At 44.0% G+C, this 17899-nt stretch overlaps 1 protein-coding gene and 1 long non-coding RNA gene across 3 annotated transcripts in view; both read left to right on the forward strand.

Moving 5' to 3' along the window:
- KDM4B (lysine demethylase 4B) overlaps window positions 1–2400 on the forward strand; it is a 72781-nt gene extending 70381 nt beyond the window's left edge. For both annotated transcript variants that reach the window (XM_042887302.1, XM_042887305.1), the window contains one exon: window positions 987–2400. In XM_042887302.1, the coding sequence (XP_042743236.1) occupies window positions 987–1172 (186 nt within the window). In that variant the 3' untranslated portion in view covers window positions 1173–2400. The remainder of the gene's footprint in view (window positions 1–986) is intronic.
- A 10245-nt stretch (window positions 2401–12645) lies between these two features.
- The window catches only part of LOC122188743, a 7212-nt gene continuing 1958 nt past the window's right edge, over window positions 12646–17899 (forward strand). Inside the window, exons 1-3 of the long non-coding RNA XR_006181640.1 lie at window positions 12646–12705; window positions 15967–16052; window positions 17005–17131. This is a non-coding gene — a long non-coding RNA (uncharacterized LOC122188743). The remainder of the gene's footprint in view (window positions 12706–15966; window positions 16053–17004; window positions 17132–17899) is intronic.

Here is a 17899-nt window from a genome sequence, read left to right on the forward strand (position 1 = left end):
TGAGAGACTCACTGTCCAAAAATATCTAGTAACAATTGTTTATGTGGAAAAAACTCACATTTTATCATGTTTTCCTCAAGTTTGGAGGAAAACTTTGCTTACTCTCAAAAGGGTTTTATCCAAGTAACGTTTGTAGAACGCTGTCTGAAGCATCTGTAGGGCTTCTCCATCTTCTTAGAGGCACTTTATCTCCACAAGAGGCCTCATAGCATAAATTTTACAGTTAAGTAATGATTTACCTTGTTACCCTCAGAAGATTTTTGGTGACAAAGATGCATCCTAGAATTGTTTTTCAGGATACAGGATTTGGGAAACAGCATATTCTCTGCAGTGGAGACTATTGGGCTTTATATCAGTCCCAGGGAGAAGAATGTAGGCTCTAAAGTGAACAAAATGTTTCAAGCCTGGCTGAAAGCTCAGATTCTTCTCCTACGCGTTCTGCTCCCAAAGACTTTAGATGAAACTCCTCAGAAGTGATGCTCGTGGTGCTTTTATAGAGAACAGCAGAACAGAGGAACAAAGCAATAGGAGAAACACATCTTTTGAGAGCATAAGAGGAGGATGAACAGAAGCAATCATACAGTCATCTTAGCCCCAAGTGCTTTCTTTGGGTCTTTCCTTTCTTTAACAGACATCAGGGAAGCCCGTTTCCTGTGTGCATTCTAGGAGTGAACAATGTGAAGAGACAGAGGAGGATAAGAGTGAACAGCAAACTGTCAAGGCAGGAATCGAAGTAAAAGATACTCTGATAAAGAAGGAAGGCAACTCAAGTGCTTCTCCTTCCAGTTTGGCTTCAGAAGCCCAGCAGTTTTTCTTTCAGCTTTGTGTGTTTTGGAATTTGGTTTTTCTTCAGAAATTCATTGTATCACTCTTTGCTGCCATGTTATGCCTGCTGCCTGGTTAAGCGGGCGCATTCAACAGTTTGTGCATGTCTACCTGTGTTTTCCTCCTGTGCTTCTAATACTGTACTCTCATGTCTCCTGCAGTCCCTCAGCACTGGGGCCCCTCAGGAAGATGTATTTTTGGGAGATGAAATGAGAGCAGCCAAGCGTCCCCGGCTGGGGAATGCAAGGAATCCTGAAGAGTACGGACAAAACCCAGATTATTTGGCCTTTATGGAGAGCCTGTTGCAGACACAGTACCAACCTGGCACTCAGAGCAACATGTTTTAACCAGGATTAATTAAATATGAAGTTAACCCTTTTCAAGCCTGTAGAAAAATAACCAGGAAACTCCGGAATATAAGACCAGCGTTGTGCAATACCCTGCTGTGAACTCCTTTCATCATCTTCTGGTTTGGACTGCAAGAAAATCCTGTCTGGCTGCACGCTACCTCTACTTTGCCAGACCAACAGAACTGGGAGCCTGAGAAACCTTCAGACAGCGTTTCACCTGGAGACTTTCCAGCATTTGTACTGATGGAGCTTTGTGATTAGCTCCTTTTTATAAGGCTTGGAAAGAGTTAAGATTTGACTAAGTGACTTTTTAAAATACGTCAAACTCTTTTGTCTTTAAAGGTGCTATTACATTGACTACTGAAGCAGCCTTTGGAATTGTGTTTTCTGTACATAGAAGTCAACTTTGTGAAGTTTTCTATAAATAAGCACTATTAAAAAAAAAAAAAAAGCAAACGAAAATAGGAAAACAAAAGTTTCCACAAAACATTTTTTCTAGATTATGGCTTTAAAACAGAAATAAAATCCTCCCCTCTCTCATCCCTCAATGAAATGTGACTAATATTACACTGGGGAGAGAGAAAGCAAGAACAGATGTCCTGGAAAGTTCTGGGTTCCTTTTTGTAAAGAAACACTATCTCATTTGTAATCTGGGGAAGATGGGGAAAGAAATGTTTCATAGCTGGGATGTTTCTTACTGTTAATTCTCTTGAAGAAGTGATAGATGTGAGCATTTCTGCCACGTCAACAGGAAGGGACGTAGTGAAGCAATGACCAGGTTCTGGTCATTCTTGTCATCTTCCTTTCCCATCCTTGCCATCTAAGTTGCTTTCTAGTTTAAAAAAACAAAACAAAACAAAAAAACAAAACAACAACAACAAAAAAAAGACAAAAAAAAAAAAAAGACAAAACATAAAACAAAACCAACAAACAGCATGGCTTTCAGTTATAATATGCCACTCGGTTTTGGCAAGTGTTCTGTTGCTGCTTCTTGTGTTAGTTCCTCTAAGAGCCATCCCCTTCCCCGCTGCAGACTAGAGCACAAAGGGATTGTTCTAGCTCTCTGGTAGGCATGTCTCCCATAGGAACCTTTTTTCTTTTCTTTGACTCCATTTTTATTTTTCTGAGTTGTGCTCCTTACAGTTGTGAGAATCATTCCATGACAGAAGCCCGGGAGGTGTTTGTATGTTTTTCTTTTATCCTATTAAAGAAGAAATTCCCCAAATGTCTTTGATTGTTGTGACATCCTTTACTTAAGTAAAGACTGAGCCTTTAAGATACTCCTGGGAAGAGGAATGCAAGCCCTTCATTTAATTGGACTCAGTTCACCAAGAATTGAATGAGCATTAAAGGCAAAAACAAATCCTCAGATATTGAGTAGGCAGCTCCCACTTGGACACTTGGAAATCACCTCCGATCGAAGAGCTGTTATGGAACAGTGTTTTGTAAGAGCCTGAACCAAAACCCTGCTGGAGTCACTGGAAAGTGCTCCACTTTCTTTGGAGGAGCTCTATCAGAAGGAAGGATGAATGCAGCCCTGGTGCAAAGCTGGGAAGGGGATGTGGCTTCCAGAATGTCTGGGTGAGGGGGGCAGGGGTGCATCGCTGCTCACCTGGATGTCCTGGCCTGGCAGAAGCTGTCCTGAATGCTGCATGGCAGTCTTCTCCACTTAATTTCCTGAAATCACTTGGACAGAAAGAGACTATTCCAATACTCTTTTTCTTTTTTTGTTCTTTTAAGCCCCTTTGCAAGGTGGTCGTTGTTCTGTGGAATGGTTTTTAAGCAGTGCTATAGTTGGATCTTTGAGGGAATAAGTGAGAAGGATTTGTGGACTAGCAGATAGTAGCTGAGCATCTTGCAAGACTTGATAGGTATTAAACTGCCCTACTGAAGAGTGGAGACAGTAATTTTTTTTTAGTTTTCTTTTTGGCTTTTTGTTCTCTCTTGAGAGAATTGCAGTTCCCTTTATTTCTTACTGCCTCTGCTGTGGGTTACTTTGTGTGCACACGTGCGTATTTGTAAGAAGTTTGAAATAGGGTTTTTTATTTTTGAGGTTTCGGTGTTTTCAATGGAAGTCTGGGAATCAAACAGAGACTAATAGAAGTTTTCAACATTGGCAGGGTTCTTAAAAGCCTCAGTTGTTACTCCTACGTAGCTGTCTCCTGTCAGTTAGAGCATCGTTTAATAGAAAGCTTGCTTGTATAAAAGAAGAGGAATGTTGCCAGGCCTTGGAGAAATATTTAAAGCAGCTGAGAGAATTTGAACAGCAGAGGAGTTTTTTTAGGAGGGGGAGGGAAAGGGTGGGATGAGATGAGATGAGTGGTTGTGAGTGACAGGGAATTTCCTCTGCATGTAAAGTCCTGACTGAAATAGCATCATTACTGTGTTTATATGTAGTACTCTTTTAAATACTATTTATACTGTACAAAACAAATTGTGTTTCCTCACCCCATTCTCAGATGATGAGTTATGTTTAAACGTGAACCTGGATCTGTGGAATGCCCTTCCTCGTTGCAGGGGTTCTCCCTTTTTGTTCATTTTTAAATCTCTTTTTGGTTTAGGAATGACTTGTGCAGATTATCTATAATGACTGTGTTGATGGCCTGTGTGCATCAAACTATTGACAAGGAAATAGAAAACGCACAGTCCTACCTTCTTCCTTCAGTGAAATATATTTGTAAGTGTCTACTGATGTGCTATAAAAATGCTGACTTTTTTCTAGATTAAGGATGTGATGTATTTTTCTTTTCTTTTTTTTTTTTTTTTTTAACCCTCTGCCTCTAGGTTCATAATGAATTAAAGGCTGTTGAGCACTTCAGAATTACAATTGTTGGAGGGTTGAAGTCTCTTCATTTCTAAGTTTAAAGTAGCTTGTACTGCAGGATAAGAAAGCTCTGCATCTGATTGGGTACCTGAGCCCAGACATGCTAAGACTGTTAAGCAGGAACTTTGTTGTTTTTTTTTTTCTTCTTTTTTTCCACTTCTGCTCACTTCATGCAGGAAAACAGGTTTGCACCTCTTCCCAAAATTAGGAACCAAGCTTGCAATGTATTTTTCGTTCAAGGTCCAGGATTTGCTCTAGATTGATGTGTCATAAGGACAGTGGTTGCGAAATAGCCAAAGGTTATCCTAATATCCTTTATCTTATATGTCACCAGTTTGCTACTTCGTTTTGGGAGTGTTTCTCATAGCATTCCAGTAGCCTTCCCTTTAGCCCTTAGAAGTCACGCTGACATTGAACCACTTAAAATATGATCCTTCCTTTGAAGAAATTATTTTCCTTTCTGAGCCCTAATACTTTTCTCCAAATTCCTCTCAAACTGTTGCAGATGCTGCAGATGACATGAAAGAAAAAGAATCTCCAGCGTTTAATCCTTCATGAGTTAATAGTTTTTTTCTTCAGAAAAATCAGAGCAGTCACGAGTGGGCAGAGGCTGCTGATACAAGTCCATTATAATTTATGTCTGCGCAAAGTTTACCTGTTGAGTTTAAGGTCTTCTATAGTGCTGTAATAAGAACAAATACAATTTTAAACGTGTCTTCAGTACTTCCAAGTGACTGCCTGGATCAGACATCAGAAGACAATGTTCAGAACTTATATCACAGCCTCACAGAGTAGAATAGACACTTCCGTGCAAACATCCCTGAAGTCAATATAGGTTTCTGTTACTAGCTCATACTACTGTACTAAACTATAGATGATGTGGGGTTTTAAGCAGCTGTGCTATGCTCAGAGAGTCTTCAGGAAGATGATGTGAGTGCGACAACTGCAGTAGTGCAGAGCACTGCTTCCTATGCTTTCCTCTGTCTATTATTAAATACTGTTTGGGGCTAGGTGGAAAGACTGTAAATGAGCTCAACTCATTGGCCTTTTCTTCTGAACTCTGCAACTTTCCTATCCCTGGAGAAAGGGAGTTTGTGTGTATCTTACACAGCTGAGCTACCTCTCTTACTAAGGCAAGTTTCAGTCCCCCTTTTGCTTTTCCAGTTGTTCCATCTGTGCCAACTCCATCCCTGGGAGGTGCTGCTGTCCTCTCGTCCTGCCCCTGCACAGGATGTTCTACATTACTGGGTGCTGCACAGTTCCCTCCTGCTTGCCTGTGATTCTGCCCTGCAGAACCATTTCCGAGGACTCAGCTGTTAGCAGACCTGGGTTGTCAAGGTGGGACAAGATGCTGGTATGTGATGCTCTGTCGCACACAAAAGACTGCAACTTTTTCTTACTGCTTTGAGCAAGTCCAGCTTCTTTTGGGCTGCCTAACAGCAGTGTTTCCTCACAATAAATGTGTTCTGAGATATGTAGCATAGGAGCTGATAAAACTCCAGGTCAGTATCACCAACTGTCACATACACAGTAAAGTAATTTTATGATAATTGCTGGCAGCAATAAAAAGGCTGGGATCAACACACTACTGCTTCCTGCTCTGAGGCCGGCAGGGACTTTTGTCATATGGCTGGAGACTGGAAAAGTGGGTGGAGAAGCCATTCGTTTACTTCTTGTCTGGAGGAAGAAAGATGATTAGCTTGGTAAGAAAAAAAATATATTTTTTTTCTTTCTTGGTAAAGGAGAAGATTAGAAGACTGTAGAAACAGCAAAGTTGATTGTGCTGAGACTGTTATCTTCTGGCTGCTGCTGAGACTGAGGGGACAGCCCTGACTTCCAAAACTGATGGATTCCATCTGTAACATGATGGAAAGCACAACGATAACAGCAGAGCAGCAAGATCCCAGGCTGCAGCAAATGAGGATTCACTCAAATGCAACAGCAGTGGGCACAGAAATAAGGGAAAGAAGCTGCTTACCTTCGGAAGGCCTCAGGTATGCAAGGACCCCCAGAGAGATCCACTTGCCTCTACTGCCAACCCTTGATTGAGGTCTAGGAAGGGGTGGATCCTGGCTCCATCCCTTCCAGTCACTCAGGGTCACTGCATGCACCTGAGCTCCCCTGGGTTGGCCCTGCCTTCCCACCAGGTGCTCCATCACTGTTTCAAGCCATGACTTAGCAGTTGCACTACACCATTTTTACCACTTCGTCCTTTGCTGTCTCATTGTACTGTCTAGAGTATTTCTTTTAGTTTTGTTGAAGCAATTCTTGCAGACATGTTACTCCCAATCTCCAGTATGGCTTTCCCATTCCTGGCCTTGCTGTTAGTCCATGTGTGGATACTGGGGCTTGCAGGCATTCCCTCTTTGGTGTACTCACTACTTTCTTTTCTGCTTGGCTTTTGTGACCATTTATTTTAGGAAAAGAGCAGATGATGGAAAAACATTGTCGCATGCTACAGACATCTGTGCTTTGGCCAGTTCAGTGGAACTTCTATTTCTTAAGGTTAGTCTGCAGGGATTTTTCTCTGTTTCTCTTCCCTCGCTGTTCATATTAGTTCTTCATCAGTAGTTCTCCTTCAGCTTGAACAAATTGCACCAGTTTAATAAAACTGCTCATTAAACAGGTGCAATTTTCTTCTGGAAGAATGCCCTTATTTCCCTTGTTTTGGTCAGTGTGCTTTATTTGGGTAGTTTTAATGTAAGGTAATCAGGAGCTTTGAATCTGAGAATGCTATTTTAGTTTAAAAACAATTTGAATTAAACTAACAGAACTTATGTGGTAGCAGGCACCTTCCAACTGAGGGCTGAAAGGAGGGAGATGACAGATCAGCACATTGCTAATGTCTTTTCTCTGGCTTGAGTTTTTTTTCAAAGCAAAAGTGAAGACTTTCTTGCAGATCCTTTTGTTGTACTGCAGGAGAAAAATTCTTGTTACTTGTCTCATTTGGGCTTCTTTTCCCTACATCTTATCTAGCTAAGGTGCTCTAATGAGCTTCTAATGCTGTTTTTAAAATAATTTGAACAATTGTATTGTCAGAAGATGTCTTTCAGACCAAGCTGCGGTCGGAGTGAGTTGGAAAGTGCAGGTTTGTAGCAGATGAAGTTTTCTTGGGACATGATTATGCTTTGAGGACAAACTGCATGCAACCTGGCAACTGTCGCTTCCCAGGCAGCTTGCCTTTGTGTCTGTCTCTCTGTGGGACATGTGCAGAGCTGTGGGACCAGTAACACCTGTGACCCGTTATGTCCTTTTCCATTAGCTTAATGTTTCCTGGGTTAGAAGGATAGTGTGTCCCTTGATCTTATCACAGATTAACAAAAAAACCCCTGTACCTGAGTTTAACTCTGTGAAGTTTAAATCACTTCTGCTTCAAAGTACCTACTAGAGGTGATACCTGCTGGTGCTCCTTTGGGCATTAGTGCCTATGTTGCCAACAAGAAGTTCATGTGAGAAAAGATTGAACAAGCTTCTTGAGACTCTAGCAGAAATGCTCAAAATGTGTTCTTGTGGATACCCGATTTCTATCCCCATGTTCAGGTCATCTCTCTGGATTCTCTTCCTATTGAAAACAGTGCTGGCATACACACACACACACACACACAAAAAAAAAAAAAAAGCCTTTGGCAGAGGGCCAAGACTGAAATGAGTTGAAGATGTTGAGCTGGAATTATTTGGCAGCTTTGACAGTAAAAAAAGATAACAACTTGGTTTATATGCACACCAATAGGAAATTATTGGGAGTTATTTATTCTGCAGTAGGAGAGCAAAACAATTAAATGTTTTGTTTCCAAGAGGAGAAACGTAAAGGTCACTCTGCAAATATTGTTTGGAATTATTTAGTAACCACAGCTTAGCCACTTTTCCTGTGATATAAATAAGAATTTGGCTGTGTTTCAGCACAGTTGACTTTGGCTTACCTCTATTTCCTAGTTGTGCCATTTCAGATGCCAGCTGCTAATATCCTCCAGCAAATGAGCTCGTAGCCAAACTGTCTCTGAAAGAGGAGTGATACCCTCCCCTGTGCCCCAGATCATGGTTTAAAAATAAATAAATGGACAGACCCACTGCTCATCTGCTTCATTTAACGGAGCCATCTCCTGAAAACACAGCAAATTTTCTTTGATTAGGATTGAATGGTCAGTAACCCATGATGCAAGCCAAGATGCTGCTGCCATTTAGAATAGCAGAGATTCATTTGCCTGACTAGAAAGATCAAATCTAACTTGATTGTAGGTACAGAAGGGCAGTGGACAATTTTCTACATGGAGAAGCAGTGGGGTGGAGGAAAAAGGCTGTTGTGCCAGTCTGATTTCCTTGTGTCTCCACTTAGAGCTGAGAGGTTTTTTTTCTTTTTGTTATCTTAATAGCTTGGAGCCACAGGAGAATATCTGAGGAAGTGGTGCATCTGATTAATCTGGGATTCTGCTATAATATGGAATTAGCGCTGCAGTCCTGCAGCTGTGTGCCCTGCATTGGGTGATCAGTGTGAGCTTTTTGTCAGTGCGTAGTGAGAAATCTGCTCGAGAACAGCTGTTTCTGTGAGATCCCCCTGCTCAGAGATGGTTCTGTTTTACAGAAACGATTCATCGCAAGATTTTTTTTGACTCCTTATGAGTGTAGAAATTTGGCTGCTTATGAACTGCTGTTATTAATCTCATTTCTGTAACATTCTGAAAAATCAGGAACAGGGTCTGTTTTGTCCAAATCAATTTCTCTGCGATTTTCCTTAGTTACGAGAGATATCCTCATTTTTTTTTTCTGTCTGTTCATGCCCCAAGTGCCTCACAGTGCAAATGTACCCTCTGGCCCTTCCTGTAAGTACCTCCAGATGACCTAACATGGTCTTCACAGTGCTCTGCAATGAGCAGTGTCACACTGACCTACTGCAGTGGCTAAATTTAAGCTCCTTTCTTTTTTTTTTTTTTTTTCTCTTTTTTTTTTAAATTGCCATATGTGTTCCCAATACTTGCGTGATGCTGGGAAGGGAACCCCAATGCCAGTCTTCCCTTGCACTTGGAGGAGCCTGTCTTGATTTTGGATGCTCTTTTTACACTTTTAAAAGATCTATTCTCTGAGCACAAAGACCAAACTTCACATCTGCTTATAGCACTGACAGAACCATGGCAATATTTCACTCTCAGCAGGCAGTTGACTGGAAAAAAAAAACAACCATGCCTCTGACACACTGCTTTTATTCTTATGCTCTTTCCATGTGTTCTGTCTGCTGCCTCTGGCCTTGGCCTGAGGAGCATTTTTAACCCTTCTGCTCATTGCCAAAAGCTCAATGAGAAGGAACGTCCCCTTGGGTTCCTTTAGTTGAGACCACAGTATGCCTGGGCTCCTGCAGCCCCAGTGCAGCACAACTGCAGCCTGTCAGCATCCCCTCACCCCCCGCAATGCGCTTCTATTTACTGCCATAATCAGCGCCTCTGAAAGGCAAGGCTGAACAACTGCTGTTAAATATAATTGTCGCTGTGACAGGTCCACTGTGGTGAGAAAATTCGTGCCTTTCAGAGCTGATGACTCTGCTAAAGAGCAGTGGTAAAACCAGAGCTGAGTTCCTGGCCTCCTGGCCCAGATGGCCGTGGCTCTGAGGAGTGAAGGCTGCTCCCTGTATCCCATGTGCATTGAGGAGTGTTCAGCGTTAACCCTTCTCTCCATTGCACAGGTGAGGCCTTGGAGGCCGATGGTTCTGCATCGCACAGAGCAGAGCCAGCAGGCAAGGGAGGTCCTCCTTCCCTTTGCTCTGCTCAGAGCTGGGCTGCCCAGTTCCAGGCAGACGGGGAACAGCTACAGAGATGGTGGGGACCTGGAGCACCTCCTGATGGGGACAGCCTGAGAGCCCTGGGGCTGTTCACCTGGGGAAGGGACGGCTGGGAGGGATCTGATCAGCGCTGATCAATATGTGGAGGGCGGAGGTCAGGAGGATGGGGCCGGGCTCTGCTCTGTGGTGCTCAGCGCCAGGACGAGGAGCGCCGCGCACAGACTGGAGCCCGGGGAGTTCCATAGGGACATGAGGAAGAACTTCTGTGCTGTGAGCGTGGCACAGAGAGCTGGGGTCTCCTTCCCTGGAGATGTTCTGGTCCCCCTGGGTGCTCTTCTGTGCAGCTGCTGTAGGGAGCTGCTTCGGGGGAGAGGTGGTTGGACTGAGTCCAGAGGTCCAATCCTGACCCATATGGATTTATGATTCTGTGAACTTCCACAAAGTCCTGATCCTGCCTCAGAGAAACGTCTTTGGCTGTGGCTGGTTTGTTTGCATTGAAGTATTCACTGAGAAACAGTGGGATGTGTCAATTTGTTTGCTGTTCTCCTCTTCCAGTTTTTGCCTGGATACAGTTGAGCATAAAAATCCCCTCAGCTGAGAAAGCTTTATAGTTGCACCAAGTTCTCTAAAGCCATTTCTCCTAAAATATTCAGCCTTAGTCACCAGTGAGAGCGCACAGCGTAGCTCTAAGGTTTGTGCAGCTACAAATGTGCAAAAAGCCTACAGCACAGCACCTGGCACCTGAAGGCTGCCAGTGCAGGGAGCAGTGAACATGGAATGGGCTCCTTGGATGCATAGAGGGCTCTGTGGCAGCAGGGCTGCCTGCTGGGAGATGCTGTATCCTGCTGGAGTTTCCCAGCAGTGGTGGTGGTCCTGCTGCTGCCTCGTGGCTCTTCACTTGTCTGAGTCTCAGTTTCTAAATCTGTATGGTAGTGGTTATCATCCTTCCCTTCTGCCATTCATTTTTTAATGTCAGTTCTCAGTAGGGAAAGTTTCTTCATTTTAACAGCATTGCTTTCAATTTAACAGCTCTCTGCTTTCCTGTAGAAAATTGCAAATAGGTTCTCCCAGCTGCTTTCTTCCTACACTGGGTAATTTCTTTCCATGGGACTTGACTGCAGTGTGTTGAGTGGGGAGAAGGATGCCTGCCATGAGCAGCTTTTGATGCTGGGAGGCACTTTGTTGGGTCTCCAAGCTCCTGGCGATTTCCCTTAGGGCTTCCTCTGATCCAGAGCAAGGAAAAAAATGTAAACCAAGGTGTTGGAATCCAACACAGTATTTTACCTGGTAGTGTTTTTGTGATTTATTAACTCCAGAGTAAATCAGGGAAATGTATGGCATTACATTTTTGTGTTACAGCAGCATCCTGCATGTGAGATTGGCTTAGAGGCTCTCTGATATGGGAACAATAACACACAGCTACGAAAGGTGTGTGCCCTGGGAGTAGTTTGCAGTCTCTGCCAGGGAGATGCTAGGACACAGTGGAAAAGTATGACGGGTGAAAATAATGTGAACATCTGCTTTCCTGTGTGTATGACAAAGCACATAATTAGGAGCCTCCTGTATATTTTATTTTAGGCGATGCAAAAGACAAAGAAATAATAAAGCATTCATGAAAACTTGAGGCAGTTTGCTGGTGTTAGTGCGGTGGAGTTCTTAGAGAAGGACTTGAAATTTCAGGATAAATTTGGGGCAGGAAAGAAAGGTATTACATGGCGTTTCTTCTACCCTTTGCAGCTGCCTCCTTGCGGAGATGTGCACTTGGCAGTCGGGTGGAATGAGATTAAGAATGGGTAAACTTATGTGGAATGCTTGCTTTATTTAACATGATTATTTGCTTCCAAATCATATCTACTGTGTTCTGAATGCACTTGGTGCTTCCAGAGTGATGGTTAAGCTCAGACGAAGACAAAACAAAGCAGTGAATTTTTTTGGCATCTTAAATATTCCGTGAGTTGGATGCTGTCTCAGATGTTAGGAGCTGAATTGTGAAACCAGCTTTGGTCCAGATCCAGCATCTCCCCCAAGGAAACATAGATAGAAAAGCACGTGAGTTACCATCACGGCTGCGTCCTGCTGCCACTGGGATTCTCTGAGAGAGAAATCATTTTAGAAGGGTTAGAAAACCCACAGTAATAGTGAAAGCCATGAACACCCATAGTCCTGCAGGACTCTCCTGAGGCTACAGGGGATGTGGGGAGCTGCTGCCTTCTCCCGTAAGAGAGGGAGTGGAGCAGACAAAAGCCGCCAAGATCTGATAATAAAATCTGTTTGGAACAGCTGTCCGCTGACAAGTATAATAAACTGTATTAATGGTGTCATTATTATTCCCTAATTAAAAGCTAATAACTAAGAATTAATTGCCTTTAAAAGATGAAGCAGTGCTAAGGCAGGGATTTATCTCTGTTTTTCTTTGCTTGCCTGGCTGTGCTGATATTTTCAAGCTAATTAATTGAATGAAATCTTACTGAAAACTAATAATCTCTCAGTGTCGACTCAACCAATTGAATTAAAAGGTGTTTGCTGTGTGCTGGGCTTAAAGAAACACGTGTGTGCTCTTTCCAGCTCCACACTGTGGGTGATGGCAGCCAGCAGTGCTGAGCGCAGCATGCAGTACTGCTTGATGGGAAATTCTTCCCAAGCCGTGAGGAGGGAAGAGGAGCATTGCAGGGCTACTCCAGGACTTCGGGTTTTAGAGCCTTTTGCAGCTCCAACAACACCCTGCTGTATGGAACTGCTGAACCACGGCCTGAACCTCTGATTGACCACCTGAGCACTGAGTCGGCCTGGGAGCACAGGTGAAGGCAATTCGCTGTGCTGCCGGAAGGGTGGAGCCTGGCTGCAGCTCCCCAGACCCATTTAAGAGCTGACTGCCGGGGGGAAGGGTCTCTTCTGGAGATCTGCTCTGCTGGAGTTTCACAACCTAGCCCAGGATACGGGTAAGCGTCCTATCTTTTCAGCTTTGGTGTAATAACTGCGTAGCCAAGCTCTCTGGTATCCCTCATAGCTGTAACAGCTGTACGTTCATTGGTTGTACGCCCTGCCCTCTCCTCATCCCAAAAGGTGCTGCTTCAGCATCCCCTTCCTGACTCCTGGCAGTTACGTGATGCTAATTGAAAAGAACCAAATGTTCTCTTTGGAAGTTTCCTGCATCAGTGTTAATCTTCTATGTGGAGTAATTTTATTAAAATTCCCCAAAGAGCAAATTGTAAATTCATTAGAGCCTGTTTTGGTCTGCGCTCTCCCTCATTTTGGGTGGGGAAAAGAAAAAAAAAAAAAAAGAAAAAAAATTAAAAGTCATCTGGTCTTCGTGATAATTAAAAAGAAGATGCTCAAACATAGTTCTTAATTAAACTGTAATGAGATAAGAACTCCATAGACTGCTTTTAGTCTGTTGGAAAGATTCAGAGGTTCCCATTGTAATTATGTGATTTATGATCTTCCACACAGAGATGTAATTAGGTTTCTTCCCCCCTTTTAAAACTTAAACATTATTTAGATAAAAAATGATGCAGCATTTTGAATCTGCTTTTCCTGGTGGTATTGTAATTCATTTTGAAATCATTTTAGGATTCAACCTAAAAAGAGTCCTAGGTAATTGTCAGGCAGCCAAGAGGCAGATCATAAAACACAGCCCTGGAGATTGTGGGATGCAGTGGGGTGGCAGCAGGAGGTGGGTCAGACACCTGAGGTCAACACAAAAACATTTCCCATTGCATCCTGAGAAGCGTTAGTGTTTGCAGGCAACACTATGGAGTGACACCAGTCTGCAATGCTGCTGAGACCCATAGCTGGTTTGTTTCTGCCTGGTCTTCTGAGGAAACAAAGCAAGTGCTCAGTGTGCTTCTGCGTGAGAGGCTTCACCTGTGCAACAAACATCCAGGGAGATGAATGAGACCTGTAGACCTTTGCTGTTCCCTAAAAGTAATGCTAAACTATCCTTACTAGCTGGAAAAAAAAGATTAAAATGTTAGACCTGGGGGGCTGTAAGAAAGAAAGGAACGGACTCTTCAGCAAGGTCTGTTGGGATAAGGCAAGGGGAAATGGTTTCAAACTAAGAGAGGAGATTTAGGATGGATATAAGGACTAAGGGTGATGAAACATTGGTACAAGTTGTCCAGAGATGTGAGTCTCCTGCCCCGGGTCAGGCTGGGCAGGACCCTGAGGACCTGATGGAGCTGTGGGTGCCCCTGTTCATTGCAGGGAGTTGGACCAGATGGCCTTTATGGGTCCCTTGCAACTGAAACAAGTCTATATTCAGACCCTGCTTTGTATGGCTGCCACCGAGACTTTGCTTGAGTGTCAGTGCAGGGCTTGGGGCAGGTGCTCTGCTTTCTGTGTGGAAACATGGAGAGTGGAAGTCTGCTAGAGGTCTTTCTCTGGTACAAGGAATTTCTCATCGATTGCCTAACACCATGAATCACACTCCAGACAGAGGCTTGATAATGTTAGAGGTCTTTTCCAACTGTAATGATTCTCTGATGCAGAAGCACAGGGGTGTTTTGAGAACCTGGCTTTGTTGAGGCACGTTGGTATAATTGTACCATTGTAAATGGAGTTTGAAAACCATAGTCAAGTTTTGTTCAGAAAGCTCCCTTCGTAGATTGGCAGAAATGAATTTGGTTGCTGTAAGGGTCTGAATTAAAAACAAAATCCACAGTTACACATTTCCACTGGGTTGCTTTGTCTGTCCCTCATCATTGTTGTATGGGTTTGGCCAAGAAAAATGGAGGATGTGGTTCTAGGCTGGGTCTGGTGCTGCTGTGAGGGAGAAGCAGCTGAATCCAAACCAGGAGTTCACTGACAGCATTCTGAGTCTGATTGAGGAAATCCTCAGAGAACTTCTCACAACTCCCCTCTGCCCACCCCCCCACTTTGGAAGTGGCGAACCCTGGAAATGTAGAACCTCAGCACAGAGCCAATGGTGGTTCTGCTGGGGTGTCCTTGGTTTTTCCAGTCAGAAAGAGATGAGAGGAGGGTCTGGCAGAAATGGTCTGAGTCAGTAATGTTCAGCAATTTCCTGAACAACACCTTACATGCAGCTCAGACAGAATGTTATGTGTTTGAAGACATTTTTCTAATCATTTGTGTACATTTTTTTCAGAGGGTTTATTATCCTCAGTAAGCCTGGGATAAAATCCTTGTGTAACCTATTAATCTAGGATTGCCATCTGCAAGTACATGTGTGCTTGTGTGTATGCATCAGTGTGTGTGCACACAGATGGATGGAGCGCCCAGCTCTGTTAATCAGGAATCTGTCTCTTTAATGACTGGAAGGGAATCGTATGTGTCTGACTTTTAAGAGATAAAGGCGTGATGAGATAGCGACAATGGGGTTTGATCTTTGTACAAATTGCAAAGGGATCCAGAGTTACTGCTCTAGTGTAGAGGTGGATGGGCAGATCAGTAGACAGAATAGAAAAATAGGCAGATTAAACATGGACTGGGATGAATACATTAAATGGCTGTAGAAGGAGCACTGTTGTTAAATGGAAATGCTTCACTCTTGTTCAAACTTCAGCTATCTTCCTGGTTTTGAAACAATTTAATTTTCTGCTTTTGCTGCAAACAGTGAATGAGAGTGCAAACATCAGACACAGCTGTGTGTGTGGGGGAGGTTCAAAGCAGGTGCCTTGTTTCAAGTAGGTGTGGCCAGCCTGGTGCACCTGGGTGTGCAATCAGTCTTTTGAAGAAGGACCTGTTGCTACTGAGCACAGCCCGGTGCCATCCCCTCTGCCCACCCTGGGGAACATTGAGGGCGCCTCCTGCTCTGAGGGATCACAGAGTTGGGAAGGACCCACAAGGGTCTTTGAATCCAACCTCTGGCTCCACACAGCACCACCCAAACCCTATGTCTGAGAGCAGCGTCCCTGTGCCTACTGCCTCGGGGAGCATGTTCTATGCTCAGAACCTTCACCTCTCAGTGATGGCCTTTGGAGTCCCCTGAGGTCAGGGTGCCAGGTTTGTGCTGTTGGCATGCTGGTGGCAGCAGGATGGCCACAGGTCCTACAGGTGGCGGATTTGCACAGAGCTGCCTCTTCGCTGGAGAGCAATGGACTCTGCAGGCTGAGGGGCTGCTCTGCTTTATGAGAGAGTCTCTGTGCAGCTGTGGAGGCAGGGAGGGGCAGCGCGTGTCTGTTTGGATGCTGGCTGTGTCACTGAAATAAAAGTGATTGAATTTGTTCTGGTTTCCTTATCAGGAGATTCGGGAACTGTCTCCCCATATCCCTTTCCCAGTGGATGAACTAGTTGAGATGATAAGACAATTTTCACAGCGCCTGCTTGGGTATTTACTTTTTCCATTTCAATTCTACATCTGCTCAGTTACCGACTTGGAATTTGCAACCATCTTATTTAGGAGAAGGAATTGATTTCTCATTCTGTTACTGCTTCTCTTGGTATAATTAAAGTGTATTGCAAAATGAAGAATTTCTCCTGGCCTGGGAACTGGTTTGCCTCTTGGGTAATTCTGTAAACCAAGAAAGGCTTTTCGTTTTCCTCTGGAATGTAAATTATGGTTACATCTACTTTAAAGTCTTTGTTGTGCTGCAGGAGACCAAGGGGGCTCTTGGTTTAGGGTTGTGCAGAGGCAGAGGGGCTTTTGCAAATCAGTCTTGTGGTGATCTGCCAGCCAGGCCCATGCAGATGAAGCTTGATGCGATACATGAGGTGGTATTGCCTGGTGAGGAGCAAATGAGAACTTTGGGGGGGTGGGGGTGGGAAAGGATGCCCTTTGCAGCAGTAACAGTGCAGACTTAGAGCCTTGCTGACAGTCCTTTTCTGTAAAAATACAACCTCCGATGATTTATTTCTTCCAGCATGTACCAGCACAACTAATAAACGTGCTGTCAAAGCCACCTGTCAGCTCTTATGTTAAAGGAAGAGGGAGACTTTTAAAAAAGGATCTGAGAATCAATAAGAAACAAGGAACTGCCTGGCTGAAAATGGGTGTTCGTGTGCTATCAGGTAGGCTTTAATTAAGCCAACTGACTGCATGCCAGGTCTCAGACTGGCACTGCCTGAATGCAGAGAGCCCTGTGAGGACGAGAGGCCCCACTCCATGTGCTCCTCACAGCATGGCTGGGCGCTGTGGAGCTGTGCTGTGGCATCCTGCAACCTGTGATGATTTATGCTTAATCACACCATGAGTTTCTCTGCTGCATTTTAAGTTTTGCAAGGACTGATGTAATGGAAATCAGAAGGCAAAGACCTTAATGGAATTCTTTTCTTCTTTCTAGTGAAATAATGCTTGTGTCTTGATCTGCCTTGATCTGCCAGAAGAGGAGCTGCTGAAGGACTGTGGGCTGTCACCCCTGCTGCAGTCAGCGTTACTGGACTGCTGCAGCTTCTGTAAGCCTGACTCTTGTAAGTCTCATTCTGAGATTTTTACATTGGATTTGCTTCTCTATCTGCCCTCCTACTGTATTTATTTTTTTCATTTCGGGGGAGGGAGGAGATTTACTTACTTAGTTCTCAGCTGCTGTTCCAATTCTTTGTCGCTCATTCCCTATGCTCCATGTGGCACTTAGTTCTGTTCAGTGAGGGGTTTGCAACTCAACATGGGGGGTAGTGGCACAGCTCAAAGAAAGGGCAGAACAAAACTGAAGTAGTGATGGGAACATTCAGCATCAGAGATGAGAATGGGATTGATGAGTGCAGGAGACGAGGTGGGCGCACAGCAGAGGTACGGAGGCTGATGAACAGCGCTCAAAAGGAAAATCAGTTTTTCTTTTCTATTTTTCAATGATAGAATAAGAGATATTCAAAGCCAACACACAGACTGAGGCAAGGCTTATGAAAGATAACTGTGCTGTGTAGTATTGCAGATCTGTGGAGTTCAGTGCTTTAAATGATCCTTAAGTCCAAGAGATTGAATAAAAATCTTTACTATTCATGTAACCACCTGCAGGTAGCCATGTACACAAGACATGATTATAAACAGGGAGATAATTATTTTCCTTCTCCTTCTTCCTGTGCTATCACTTTAATGTTGTTCGGATCTTTACCTACTCCGCCATGTGGAGTAACAGCATTCTGAAGGTGATGTAATTCCCTGAATTCACAGCTCCCACAGTTCTGTCAATTCTTTGGGGGGGGGGGGGGGGGGGGGGGGGGGGGGGGGGGGGGGGGGGG

Source organism: Lagopus leucura, unplaced genomic scaffold (assembly GCF_019238085.1).
Source record: "Lagopus leucura isolate 7727_CA_CO unplaced genomic scaffold, USGS_WTPT01 Super-Scaffold_100076, whole genome shotgun sequence".
Lineage (NCBI taxonomy): Eukaryota > Metazoa > Chordata > Aves > Galliformes > Phasianidae > Lagopus > Lagopus leucura.